At 42.4% G+C, this 14,262-nt stretch overlaps 1 protein-coding gene across 3 annotated transcripts in view; it reads right to left on the bottom strand.

The window, feature by feature from the left end:
- Nucleotides 1-7,219: 7,219 nt before the first annotated feature.
- Nucleotides 7,220-14,262, bottom strand: part of samd9l (sterile alpha motif domain containing 9 like) — a 35,007-nt gene continuing 27,964 nt past the window's right edge. For all 3 annotated transcript variants that reach the window (XM_088000748.1, XM_043715093.2, XM_043715091.2), the window contains one exon: nucleotides 7,220-13,025. In XM_088000748.1, the coding sequence (XP_087856874.1) occupies nucleotides 8,350-13,025 (4,676 nt within the window). In that variant the 3' untranslated portion in view covers nucleotides 7,220-8,349. The remainder of the gene's footprint in view (nucleotides 13,026-14,262) is intronic.

The following is a 14,262-nucleotide window of genomic DNA, read 5'->3' as shown; positions in this document are numbered from 1 at the left end:
ATGTCTCTCTTATAGGATTCACATCAGTCACCCAAGGGAGCAGACCAAACCGGGATACGAGACCGTTCCTCAATGGGGAACGGGACGCGTCTTCCCAGTGTCCAAGGCCAGCCACTCCCCCCGGTGATGGAAGAAAATCCCGGACACGAGCCCCCAATTGTGAGAAACAAAAGCTCACTCACTTTAATAATTTCAGTCCGAGACTTATTTCTGATCAGCCATTTATTTGTACACCTATAGATGGGTGCTTTGTCTAATTACCTAGTAAGGTAATTACAGAATGCACACTATATCCAAAAAACCCTCGCAATTTATACCATATGTTTTCCTTATTCCATTGTCTGTTCCCTGCGCTTATGTCACTCATTTCCTTAAGACTTATCCCACAACTTCTGTTTATCCTGTCTTGTCCGTGACAAACTCTTATCTCTGACTCCCATAAGGGTGTTTGACGTCAGTCTATTATAGATTATTGATTAGGCATATCTTTTCTTCTATCAGCATCTATTTCCATCCAGAGGCCACTTTGACCTCTTTGATTAGGGTTAGTTCCTGTGTCTTGAGGAGGGGAAACAGATGCTTTCCTGTTTGCCCATATATCCACCATTGTTCTGTATTCATGTCTCATGCTTTCTTTTTGCTGAATATGTATTTTCTCATTCCTGTTCTGTATCAGAATTTATACTTGCAGAAATAACATTAATTCATTTATATCCCACATGGAACATTAAGCTGACAGTCCTGTGCATCTCTGAGCCATGTTTCTGTAATTGCTATGATATCGTAACCATGCCCTGAGTTCATCTGCCTTTCCTGTTAGGCCTCTTGCATTGAAATAAATGCAGTTTAATTTTTCAGTCCTACCTCATTCTCTGCTTTGTTCCTGCCTGCCCTGACTGTTTGACTCGCTTCTTTTCCCAATTGCACTCGTCTCAAACTGATCTCTTTCCTCATTATCTTCCTGGATCCCATCACCTCCCCTGCACTCCCCTCTTATTTGTTTAAATCCTCCCAGCCAGTACATTAGTCTCCTTCCAATTCCGGTGCAATCCGTCCTCTTGTACAGGTCACTTCTACCCAGAAGAGGTTCCAATGATCCAAAAATGTGAATCCTTCTCCCCTGTACCATGCATTCATCTGCTCTGTCCTCCTCTTGCTACCCTCACTAGCTCGTAGCACTCGGAGTAATCCAGATAGTACTACTCTCAAGGATCTTTTTAAATTCCTGTCTAACTTCCTATATTTCATCCTCAGAATCTTATCAACCCTTTCTATGTTGTTCCAATGTGTACAATGACCTCCTGCTGGTCCCATTCCCCTTTGAGAATATTCTGCACCCTCTCCGAGATATCTTTAATCCTGCCTGGAGAGGCAATGCACCATTCGGATGTCTCACTGTCGGCTGCAGAATCATCTATCCGTGTCTCTAACTAGACAGTCCCCTATCACAGCCAGTGGTTGGAACCTGACATACCTCTCATTACACCAGAGCCAGTCTCAGTACCAGAAACCTGGCTGTCAGTGCGACATTCCCCTGTCTGTCACCTCCTACATTTTCCCAAAGCTCTTCAAGGTAACAATTCATTCTAGTGACTTGGAAAGTGTGTGCAGGTTTCAAGAAGGTGGGTTGGCCATAGAGAAACCAGTGTGACATTTTTTATAGAACCAAGAGAGATATTTTACAATAGAAAAGGAAAACCTGGCTCCTAGACATGTTGAAGTATATGCCCATTATGGCTACAGAGAGACATTGGTAAATGCTGATCACATGCCTCTTCCCTTTGTTGGAAAATTGTCAGACTATTCCAATGGAATTTGCTACTATAGCCAATCTTCTTCAAAATGTTCACACTGAGGTCAAAAAGAGGGTACGACTGGTGCTTTGTTGAGAATGTAAATCCAAGATGGAGTACAGGATAATATTGTGTCTGTGAGAGCTGCTTTTTTTTTTGAGGTATTGTCAGTGTTGGAGTTGATTTTCTTGAATTCTAGGTGCAGTAATTACTGTTTCAGAAGCTGTAGCATTGTTTGGAATTTTAGGGGGAAAAAAATCAAAACAGAGGCACTTTAAAAAGGTCAAAGACAGACAAAGGTGGTGACCGCATGGGAAGTGAATCAAACGAAGAAATAAACCTGCACAGCTGTCTGACCCAGCAATGAATCTGCTCAGCTGACTGCCTCTACTGTTTAATTTCAAGTATCTCTGGACATCGGAGTTGTTCTAAGCAAAATAAATAAACAGCAAAATTCACAGCTGACCTTAGAGAACCCTAAGTGAGGGAGCAGGAGAGGAGCAACTAAGTGGCTAATTTTAAAGTGTAACCTTATTGTTTTTATTTTGTAAATCTAGAATAGTGAGTAGAGTGGGTTCTTTTTTAATTATATATTTTTATTAAGATGTCTCTTGGAAGGTCATGTTACAGCTGTACAGGACATTGGTTAGGCCGCTGAATGTTGTGTGCAATTCTAGTCTCCTTCCTATAAGAAGGATGTTGTGAAACTTGAAAGGGTTCAGAAAAGATTTACAAGGATGTTGCCAGAGTTGGAGGGTTTGAGCTGCAGGGAGAGATTGAATAAGCTGGGCTGTTTTCTCTGGAGCGTCGGGGGCTGAGGAATGACCTTATAGAGGTTTATAAAATCATGAGGGGCATGGATAGAGTAAATAGACAAAGTCTTTTCCCTGGGGTAGGGGTGTCCAGATCTAGAGGGCATAGCTTTAAGGTGAGAGGGGAAAGATATAAAAGGGACCTAAGGGGTAACTTTTTCATGTAGAGAGTGGTGTGTGTATGGAATGATCTGCCAGAGGAAGTGGTGGAGGCTGGTATAATTAACATTTAAAAGGCATCTGGATGGGTATATGAATAGGAAGGGTTTAGAGGGATATGGGCCCAATGCTGGCAAATGGGTAGATGAGGTTAAGATATCTGGTCGGCATGGACAAGTTGGACCAAAGGGTCTGTTTTTGTGTTGTACATTTTTGTGACTCTATGGTTCATTGATCAGAATGACTTTTTCAACTAATCAAACATTGCTAGCCACATCCCTGACCACAGTATCCTGGCTATCCTTTGGAATATGCTCATCAGCAGAGCAGCTGACAAGCTGAAAGTTTGAATTAAATCCCCAAAGCCCAAAAACATCTCATTAAGTTTGTTTTTCATAGAATCCCTTCATTGTGGAAGCAGGTAATTCAGCCCATCAAGTTTACACTGACCCTCTGAAGAACATCCCACCCTATCTCTGTAACTCATGGCTAATCCATCTAACAAACACATCCCTGGATACTACGGGGAATTTAGCATGGCCAATCCACCCTAACCTGCACATCTTTGGTCTGAGAGAGGAAAATGTGAGGGCTGCAGATGCTGGAGATCAGAGCTGAAAATGTGTTGCTGAGCACTTACTGGGACTGAGCTGCCAAATGAAATGATTATGAGGAGCAATACTTTATCATTGTCTCTTGGATCAGATCTTTTCTGAACCCTTTCAAGCTTCACAACATCTTTCCAATAGGAAGGAGACCAGAATTGTATGCAATATTCCAAAAGCGGCCTCACCAATGTCCTGTACAGCTGCAACATGACCTCCCAACTCCTATACTTAATGCTCTTACCAATAAAGGAAATCATACCAAACGCCTTCTTCACTATCCTACCTACACAACTCTAGTTTCAAGGAACTATGAACCTGCACTCCAAGGTCTCTTTGTTCAGCAACACTCCCTCGGACCAAACCATTAAGTGTAGACATCCTGCTAAGATTTGCTTTTCCAAAATGCAGCATCTCGCATTTATCTAAATTAAACTCCATCTGCTACTCCTCAGCCCATTGGCCCATCTGATCAAGATCCCATTGTAATCAAAGATAACCTTCTTCACTGTCCACTACACCTCCAATTTTGGTGTCATCTACAAACTTTCTAACTATACCCCCTATGTTCACATCCAAATCATTTATATAAATGATGAAAAGTAGTGGACCCGGCATCAATCCTTGTGGCACTTCACTGGTCACAGGCCTCCAGCCTGAAAAACAACCCTCCTCCAACACCACGCCACCACCACCCTATATAAAAGCAAATTACTGCGGATGCTGGAATCTGAAACCAAAAGAGAAATTGCTGGAAATGCTCAGCAGGTCTGGCAGCATCTGTAAGGAGAGAAAAGAGCTGACGTTTCGAGTCTAACTGACTCTTTGTCAAAGCTTTGACAAAGGGTCAGTTAGACTCGAAACGTCAGCTCTTTTCTCTCCTTATAGATGCTGCCAGACGTGCTGAGATCTTCCAGCATTTTCTCTTTTGCCTCCACCACAACCCTCTGTCTTCTACCTTCAATCCAGTTCTGTATCCAAATGGCTAGTTCTCTCTGTATTCTATGAGATCTAACCTTGCGAACCAGTCTGCCATGGGGACTCTTGTCTAATGCCTTACTGAAGATCATGTAGATCACGTCCACCGCTCTGCCCTCATCAATCCTCTTTGTTGCTTTTTTAAAAAACTCATTCAAGTTTGTGAGAAATGATTTCCCACACACAAAGCTATATTGACTATCCCTAATCAGTCTTTGCCTTTCCAAATACATGTAAATCCTGTCCCTCAGGATTCTCTCCAACAACTTGCCCATCACCCGACATCAGGCTCATTGGTCTATAGTTCCCTGGCTTGTCCTTCCTGCCCTTCTTAAACAGTGGCACCACGTTTGCCAACCTCCAGTCTTCTGGCACCTCATCTGTGAGTATCGATGATACAAATATCTTAGCAAGGGTGCCCAGCAATCACTTCCCTAGCTTCCCACAGAGTTCTAGGGTACACCTGATCAGGTCCTGGGGATTTATTCACTTATGTGTTTCAAGACATCCAGCACTTCCTCCTCCATAATATGGACATTTTGTCACCATCTATTTCCCTACAGTCTATATCTTCCATGTCCTTCTCCACAGTAAATTCTGATGCAAAATACTCGTTTAGTATCTCCCCCATCTCCTGCAGCTCCACATAAAGGCTGTCTTGCTGATCTTTGAGGGTCCCTGTTCTCTCCCTAGTTACCCTTTTGTCCTTAATGTATTTATAAAAACCCTTTGGATTCTCCTTAACCCTATTTGCCAAAGATGATTGACAAAACCAAAAATTTTCATCTTCAATTTCTTGAGCAGCAACTGCTTCTGTGGAAATAGCCACCCAGTTTATACCATGCTCCTCACTACTTTATTGTTGCCCTTCAGGCTAACAGCAGCATTAAAATGGCACAGAGGAACCTGACAAATATGTTCATTGTTCTCAAAAATAAACTATGTCAATTATAAAATTGACTCTTTCATGGCACTGGGCTGAATGAATCTTCCACTTTCAGTAAAGGATTGATCTGCTAATTTGAAAAAAAATGTATCATTGTATTCAACGGAGGTCAGAGAAGGTTCACTTGACTTGACTCTGGGGTCAAGAGTGTGTTGCTGGAAAAGCATAACAGGTCAGGCAGCGTCTGAGGAGGAGAATCGACGTTTTGGGCATAAGCCCTTCATCAGAAATGAGGCTTGTGGGCCGGGGCTGAGAGATAAATGGGAGGGGGTGGAGTGGCTAGCGGAGAAAGCGATAGGTGGATGAAGATGAGGGAGAAGTTGATACGTCAGGGGGGGGAGTGATGGACAGGTCAGGAGGGTGGTGCTGAGCTAGAGGCTTGGGACTGGGATAATGTCAGGGGAGGAAAAATGAAATCCACATTTATCCCCTGTGGTTGCAGGATTCCAAGGCAGAATACGAGCCATTCCTCCTCCAGGCATTGGGTGGCTAGGATTTGGCAGTGGAGGAGGCCCAGGACCTGCATGTCCTTGGTGGAGTGGGAGGGGGAGTTGAGGTTTTCAATCACAGAGCAGTGGGATTGGTGGGTGTGGTGTCATAGAGTCACAGAGATGTACAGCATGGAAACAGACCCTTCGGTCCAACCCGTCCATGCCGACCAGATATCCCAACCCAATCTAGTTCCACCTGCCAGCACCCGGCCCATATCCCTTCAAACCCTTCCTATTCATATACCCATCCAAATGCCCCGTGTCCCAGAGATGTTCTCTGAAACAATCTGCAAGAAGGCATCCTGTCTCCCTGATGTAGACGAGACCACAATGGATGCAGTAGATGACACGGGACACCTGCACCCACCAACCCCACCACCCTGTGGCTGAATGTTTCAACTCCGCCTCCCAGTCCGTCAAGGACATGCAGGTCCTGGGCCTCCTCCATCGCCAAACTGTTACCACCCGACACCTGAAGAAAGAACGCCTCATGTTCCCCCTTGGGACCCTGCAACCACACGGGATAAATGTGGATTTCAACAGTTTCTCATTTCCCCTCCCCCGCATTATCCCAGTCCCAAGCCTCTAACTCAGCACCACCCTCCAGACCCATCCATCACTCCCCCCTCTGACCTATCACCTTCTCCTTCACCTTCATCCACCTATCGCTTTCTCCGCTACCTTCCCTCCAACCCCACCCCCCTCCCGTTTATCTCCCAGTCCTGGCCCACAAGTCTCATTCCTGATGAAGAGCTTGTGCCCGAAATATCGATTCTCCTGCTCCTCGGATGCTGCCTGGCCTGCTGTGCTTTTCCAGCACCACAATCTCGACTCTGACCTCCAGCATATGCAGACCTTACTTACTTCTCGTTGATTTCGACCCTGGTGTGAAGGGTTTATCTTATGAAGAAAAGGTGGACTGCTTAGACCTTTTCCTATTGGAGCTTAGATGAACGAGAGGTAATCTTACTGAAAAATGGATGATCCTAAGGAGGTCAGATATCCAGAAAATGTTTCCTCTTATGAGACTAAAACTCACGAGTTGGTTTAAGAATACGAGGCCTCCCTTTAAAACAGAGGAGACTACTTTTCTCTCAGAGAGTCATTAGGAGTAGAATTCTCCTCTCCAGGCGAGATTAAAGACCAGGTCTAGATTAGTGATGGTCAAGGGTTATGGGCTGGGTGGGGAGCAGGCAAACTGCAGCTGGGACCCCAACTAGACCAACTGTGATCTCATTGAATGATGGGGCAAGTGTAGGGGCTGAATGGCTGTACTTTCAGCTCTCAAACACATTAATCTCATGTTATATCACATCAAAGCACTTTTTTTGCAAAAGTACAATACTCTGTAAGAAACCCAACAGGAACTGAAGTGTTAACTGTAGATATTTCAGTGAACACCAAATATTAAATATTTAATAAAAATTAACACAAATTTATTTATTCTCTACACTTTTATTGAGAAAAGTTTATTACAGTTATTTCATCGCTTAATTGTCAAAATCTCATGACAAAAAGATACAACAATATATTCAGAATTCTTGACATTTTTGTTTCTTCCGATAAGTGCACTTTGATTGATTTAGTACAGAAATCATCCCATCAATCTCATCTTCTCATCGGTTTATCAGATCCCCCTGTTCCATCTCACATGATGCCCTTCCCAAAACCTTTGATTAAATGCCAACCCCTTCAATCTATTGCATGGACTATCACATCACAGCCAGCTTCAGCAGATGCCCAAATCACTGGACTCAACAGGCGAGTAGAGATTAAATACATCTTTCCGGGCGGCCCCTCCCTCCACAAGAACGTTGGGATGAAGGATCCGTAAGGTTTAATACTGTGACCCCCTCCCCTCCCCCAGCCCCAACAATGTCATCACTGCCAGTGCGTTACTCCTTAATTTTACATGTGATAAGGGAGGGCATGGCACAATGGTAGCCTCATTAGAATCTCAGATTAATGTTCTGGGGAAATGGATTCGAATCCCATCATGGCAGATTGTGAAGTTTGAATTCAATAAAAATCTGGAATGAGGATTTAGCCTGATGGTGACCATGTAACCACTGTTAATTATCATAAAAGCCATTCTGATTCACCAATGCTCTTTAGGGAAAGAAATCAGTCATCCTTATCTTGTCAGGTTTATGTGTGACTCCAGACCCACAGCAATGTGGCTGACTTTTAACAGTGCCCTGGACAATTAAGGAACAAGCAGTAATTGCTGGCATAGCCAGCGAGGCCCATGTCTCATACAGAGAAATAGATGTGTGACATTTGGCATTTGAATGGTATTGGTATTTAAATCCCACCCATTAATCAAGCATCACCATTTTCAGAGAGTGGGACACATATGGGACAATAACAAACATGATTTAGTTAACCCTGTTGATGGGAATGGGAGGCAGCTACAGGATCAACTGGTGTTTCTGCAAGGACATCTTTAGCAGGCGACAGTCAGAATCCAAAATAACACTGTAAGTGGCTAAAAATGACAGTGCTGACCCAAAAGAACCAAGTGAAACAACAGATTGTCAAGCAAGCAGTACATTGCTGTTAAGTTTAATGCTCCCTTTGGATGTCGTAAGCAAAAAGACCCCCGTATGTAAAGCCAAGATAAAAGGTTATGTTCTCATTGCCTTGAGGCATTGATGGGAAATGCAATGGTAAAATTCGGATCTTGTTCTGCTTGTAGTGACCCCGTACAAATATCATTCCATTTTCCGTCCAGCCTTTAACCCGCTTCAGCTTTTGGGTGACCCTGGGGTTCTTCCACACATCTCCAGTGAGCCACTTCCACCTTCGTTCACTTAGGCGGCTCGGAATTAGCTTCTCAAGCAAACTCTTATGAACAATTTTGTCAAACCCATGTCCTTTACCCAAGAAGGAATGTGTATAAATCTGTTTTTTTCTGGAAGGCAAATTCTTCATTTTGATGTCGTAGAGTTTCTTCAGTGTTTCAAGAGCTGTATTTAAGATTCTACCTTTAGCTTCATCAGGTTCCTTGTCGTAAGCTTCGTCTGGCCAATACAATAAAGTAAGTAAGAAACAGGCACTTGAATTGTTATATTTATTTTTTGAAAATTGCCAACTAAGTTCCCTCAGCTGGCTGAATGTTAGCAGCTTTGAGGACCTTGGTGCCACACAGGCAAGTGCAATGTGACTTAGTGTGAAGTTGACAAGATCAACCAGATCTAGTTTCTCTTTCTGATGATCTTCCGGATACATGGAGATTATTTTCTCTAGGTTTTCCACAGCTCGAACATCCTTTTGGTCAGACAAAAATGAAAAAATTGATGTTATGCTTCCACCACCATTCCTGGAAATGTGCAGACGCCTTACCAGTGTAAATAAATAAGAATTTGTACTCTGTTTTAAGTTTTGCTCCTCCTGTTCTGAAAGAGTGAAATAGCGTGCATAAATTTTTGTTTTTCTTATGAGCCATTTCCTAGGATTGTGTGCATGATCCTCTGTATCACTGGTTCCACCTTCATCATCTTCACATTTGTTGGTTTGAAAATAACTTGAATCTTCAGATATCCATTCAAGTGCATCATTTATCCCTTTCTGCAGGCCTTTCAATTTCCCATGGAAGTTTTTCCAAGGTTCTTTAATTTCTTCAGGAATGTCTTTGCCCAGAAGATACTCTGTCAGTTTTGTGTAACTGCCACTTTTATCCTTCTCAAAAATATCCAGCAGTGAAAGGAGTTGCAATAAATGACATCCAACCTCCACTTCACCAAAGAAACCAGAATTATTCATTGAATCAGGTTCAGATTGCGCTGCTTTCTGGGCAGCCCTGAAACACTCAATCGCCTTCAGAGCGATACTTACTGCTTCTGAAAGTTTGTCTGGAGTAACTTCCTCTGTTCGCAAATGTGTTAGATCAAACAGAACATTCAGCTTTTTTCTGTAAACTTGTCCTTCGGTGTCTAAAATATAAGAATTAGTTGGCAACTGAGATTTTGCATTTTCTGCCCACTTTATAGCATCAGTAAAATTTTGGTCCTTATAATGCAGTCGAGCTAACTGCTGTGCAAAAAATGGATCTTTACCGAAGCATTCATAAGCTGCTGTCAGAACTTCCACAGCCTTTTCTGGAGCTTTCTGCTCATTGCAAATATCTTCAATCAGAGGAGAAAAAACAGTATCCACGCTGTCACCTTTACTTCTTTTGTGACGTCGTATGAACAAGTCTCGAACAAATTTAATGAATTCATCACGAGCAAATCGGTTCTCAAAAAATGCCTTTTCCCCAAGAAGGTCCATCGCAATTTGACTCCGAGGCTGATCCGAGATTTGATTCAGTATCTCCTTGGCAACAAGTGGGTGAACAATTCGGATCGACTTAATCTCACTGGTGCAGTCTCTGAAATGTATGAACAAAAACCGTGCCTGATCATTCAAGGAGGTTTCAAAGTTGTGCACGCGCAAGTGATCTATTTGAATGCCGAGACTCAAAAATGCCTCACAATGAGACAGTGAAATGTTTGAATTCTCCACATAATGGTTCAGTAAAGCGACATACTTTATCAAGCGAGTGACAGGAGAACACTGATCAATACCTTCCAATAAATGTTTCACAAAATTCTGAATATATTCTTCTGAAAACCCCTCACTCATTAGAACAAATGTTATTATAAACTCTGGTTCAAAATGTTCCTCAAGTTTCTTACGCCTGTTAGAAAACAACCTTTTTTCTTCCTCAGTTAATTTGTGAGTAACAGCTACTGCTTCCAGTGGGATGGTTTTGCAGAGTTTTTCAGCATTATTGGATCTCCGACAGTTCACAAGTATGAAGAGAGGTCTCATAACATTCACGGTCTTGCTGCCAATTGCAGGTATTAATTCATGCTTAATTTCATCAAAGTAATCTTCATCAGCATCCTCAAGGAGCAGCAGTACTGGCAAGCACTGATTCAGATCATTTTCTTCATACTCAAGTAACTGGATTGCATGTTCACAGACTTTCCCGACAGCACATGATGGTTTAACAGTCGCACATCGCAGCTCCTTTCGGAAATTCCACAAGACCTGCCGTGCCACAGTGCTCCCACCGCTGCCTGGATGGTGAAATACATGGACTGTGGTTACTAACTGCTTCACTGATGAACCCTTCAGCATTCCATCTATAATTTTAATGACTTCCTTGTAGGCATTCCGCTGTATCACTGCTTCACAGAATCCTTGCTCTGCCAGTATGAAATTCAACCAGCTGACTTTACCACCACGATAAAAATCTCTCTCAATTTTGGCAATTTCTGTGGGATCCTGACCATCCATTTTGTAATCTTCACACTGATTGACACTCAGTATTTCCAGCGTGAACATTCTTTCTTCATCTGCAGTTTTGAGTAAACACAGACCCCTTGTTGATACGGGTAGGTATCTGTGACTGTCGATTAATGTTGGCAACATGGTGTGGATCGTGTCATTTACGTGGTTAAGTTTCATCCCGACAATGCTCATCTTGTCAATAGTTTCAATGTTGCACGAAGGCTGCGCAAGCTGTGCCCATTTCTGATAGTTGGCATCACTCTCCGAAATACAAATGATATCATTTCTGCCGTTCATTTCTGCATAAAATTCATGGAAAGTGTCCACCAAAGGCTGTTCCACTGGTGACAAGAGGAGAAAAAGTACAATAAAGGAGCCATTTGGTAGAATTTCATTGCAGATCAGAGAGACGGTCCTCTTCAGGTGCTTTTTCTTGTTGGTCACCCATGTCCTCAGGTCACACTGCTTCTCATCACCATCATAATGGTTGCACCCATTGCAGAATATCCAACTCGTTTGATCAAATAGACATAACCGTTTCCTCAAGTCGCTCACACTCTCTCGGTCCACACATCTGTAATCTTGTAAGAAGTGAACGTTGGCTGTGTGGTGTTTTAAGTAGTACTCAAAGAAGCCATTGATCTTTGAATTAGGATCATAGTCAAACACACAAAAGACATTTATGTGCAATAAGAAATTTAAATTCTGTAAATCTTCTGGTTTACATTTGTTGATTACAAGCACATACCGCTGGCTGTTATCCATGTATTTCTTGCCACCATTTATAAGAAATGATAGTTTCCTTCCTAAATCCTCATGGATTTTGCTTGGCTCCTCTGTTGTTTCTGCTACTTCTCTTTGTTTGTCCCTTTCTTGCATCCCGGAGATAAATTCATCCTGACTCTCCTCACAAACAGTTTCAGTGTTTGCTCCCTTTCTTCTGTAGATGGCCTTTTTCTCATATTCAACCTTATTTTTGCTTTCATTAAAATTTGGAAGACGAACTCTATAAATTTTGTTTCTCACAATCTTTATTGATGGGTTTACATCAATCTCAATAACAAACTTCCCTTCACTTCCATTTTTGCTGATCACTTCCACTAATTTAGGAGGGCGAATGCAATTTCTTGCATCCTCAGCATAACGTGTGAAGCATTTCTCGATATAATCCAAAGCATCGACATAGATGCTAGGGTCCTTGACAGGGACACCAATTATTTCCCCATGTGTATACCCAGAACTCCCATTGCCATCCTCAACACCAAAATGAATGGTACCATTAGTTCGAACATTCATGCACCCAGAAGCAAATCTGATAAATTCATGAGCAAATTTGGCTTGCAGCCGTTGTCTATTTAGTTTAACAGCTGTAGCAAGAGATTTATATTCATGGCAGGGACAAATTAAATTTATAACTCCAGTTTCTGGTGGAAGGACACCGTTTCTTACGTATTTAAAGTCGATATCTTCCTTGTCAAATGGACGAGGCTTGCATCGGTTCTGAAGATTATTTTCATTCACCCTCTCGAGTGTGCTGTCAAGATGCGAGTCAGCGGAAGTGCTCGGGTGGTCTGATGTCAAAGCAGTAGCATTGCTCTGGCTTTTCAATTTCCCTTTACTTGGCAGAGATTTTCTCTGTGCTGTCTGACTGGCAGTGCCGTCCAAACTACCTTGTGTTGGAGAAGTTTCTTTGCAATCTCTCTCTTCACTTGTGCTGAACTGGGCCAATTGTAAATTCTGACTATTCAATAGTTCATCCCTTTTATTCAGAATGAGTTTTGCCTGACCTTGTTTTATATGAAAATCTTTGAGGTCCTCCTTGCTCATCACTTGCAGTACAGCACCAGTGACCTGTTCCTCATACAATGTCTGTATGTGTTCAACTTTGACACGAATATGGCGTAACCAAGTCCGTACCTGGCCTTCATCCCAGTCTTCCATTTGCAACTGCTTTATATCTTCTGCAGAAAATCAAAACCAAAAGCAGTTTGATTTAAAGTATCAAATTCATATTTCCAGAGTTTAATGCTACTTGCACAACTCTGACTTTATTTCTTGCAAAAGTCTAACTGCTTGCAAAAAGTTTAGGAACTACTAAGCAAAAAATAATTACTCTATTCAAACAAGATCAGTCTTAATTATGGGCTGTTCATGTTAACTAGTCAATACAAACAAATGGTATTAAGGCAGTTTTGTACCTGTCGGTATCTCCTGCTCAAACAACCACATGCAAACTGAAACAGAGACTGAATTTACGGCTGGTCTAGGGGGGCACAGCCAATCAGCACAAAGCTGTAATAGTTATATTGAAAGCAGCCATTGTAACAGGTAATTATAGGCCCTTGTACCTTTTTATCACTGATTATAGCTTCAGTTTTCAAAGGAACCTTAACGACTTGATGCTGTGCATCTTGTAGATGGTACAGGCTGCTGCTACTGTCCAAAAGACATGGAAGGAATACGTATCTAGGCTGTGGGTGGGTTGCCAATCGAGCAGGCTTGGTTTTGGATGGTGCTAAGCTTCTTGAGTGCTCTTTCACTCAAGAAAATGGAATATGTACTCCTGACTTGTGCCTTGTAGATGACAGACAGAGGAGGACTCAGTTGAATTGGTTATAGCACACCATAAAATATCCACATATCATTGCTAAAGCTGAGAAACGACTGGATTCTCTAAAGGCTGTTAGCCCTGCCGATGTTCTGTTAATGAAAACCTCATCAGGCAGTTCCAGTCTCACTGCAAAACTGGTCTTCCATAACACCGAGATGAGGAGGAATTTCTTCTCTCAGAGGATTGAGTGTCAATGGAACTCCTTGCCACAGAGAGGTTTGGGGGGCACAGATAGGTGTGGGGGCACAGTCCTTGTGTATATTTAAGGTTGAGATAGATTCTTGATCAGTTAGGGTATTAAGAGTTACAGGAAAAGGGCCGAAAGGTGGATGTGAGGAATATCAGACCAGCCAGGATTCTATTGAATGGTGGAGTAGGCCTATTCCTGTTCCTATTTCATATGATCTTATTATCCTACCAGAACGACCTTTACTTCCACATGGTGTAGCTAATTCTGGGCATTCAGTCACTCAGAGTTGTGTAATGATGCTGTGGCTTTAAGAGGTGTGTTTTGTCCTGATTTTCTTTGACAGAGGATACTGCTACCCCAGGTTTGACATGTATGCTCAAACTGTCAGGAAATGTGT

Source organism: Chiloscyllium plagiosum, unplaced genomic scaffold (assembly GCF_037043375.1).
Source record: "Chiloscyllium plagiosum isolate Xiang-an unplaced genomic scaffold, Cpla_swu_hap1 HiC_scaffold_25, whole genome shotgun sequence".
Lineage (NCBI taxonomy): Eukaryota > Metazoa > Chordata > Chondrichthyes > Orectolobiformes > Hemiscylliidae > Chiloscyllium > Chiloscyllium plagiosum.
The sequence above is the reverse complement of the archived record's forward strand: the minus strand, read 5'-3'. Positions and strand labels throughout refer to the sequence as shown.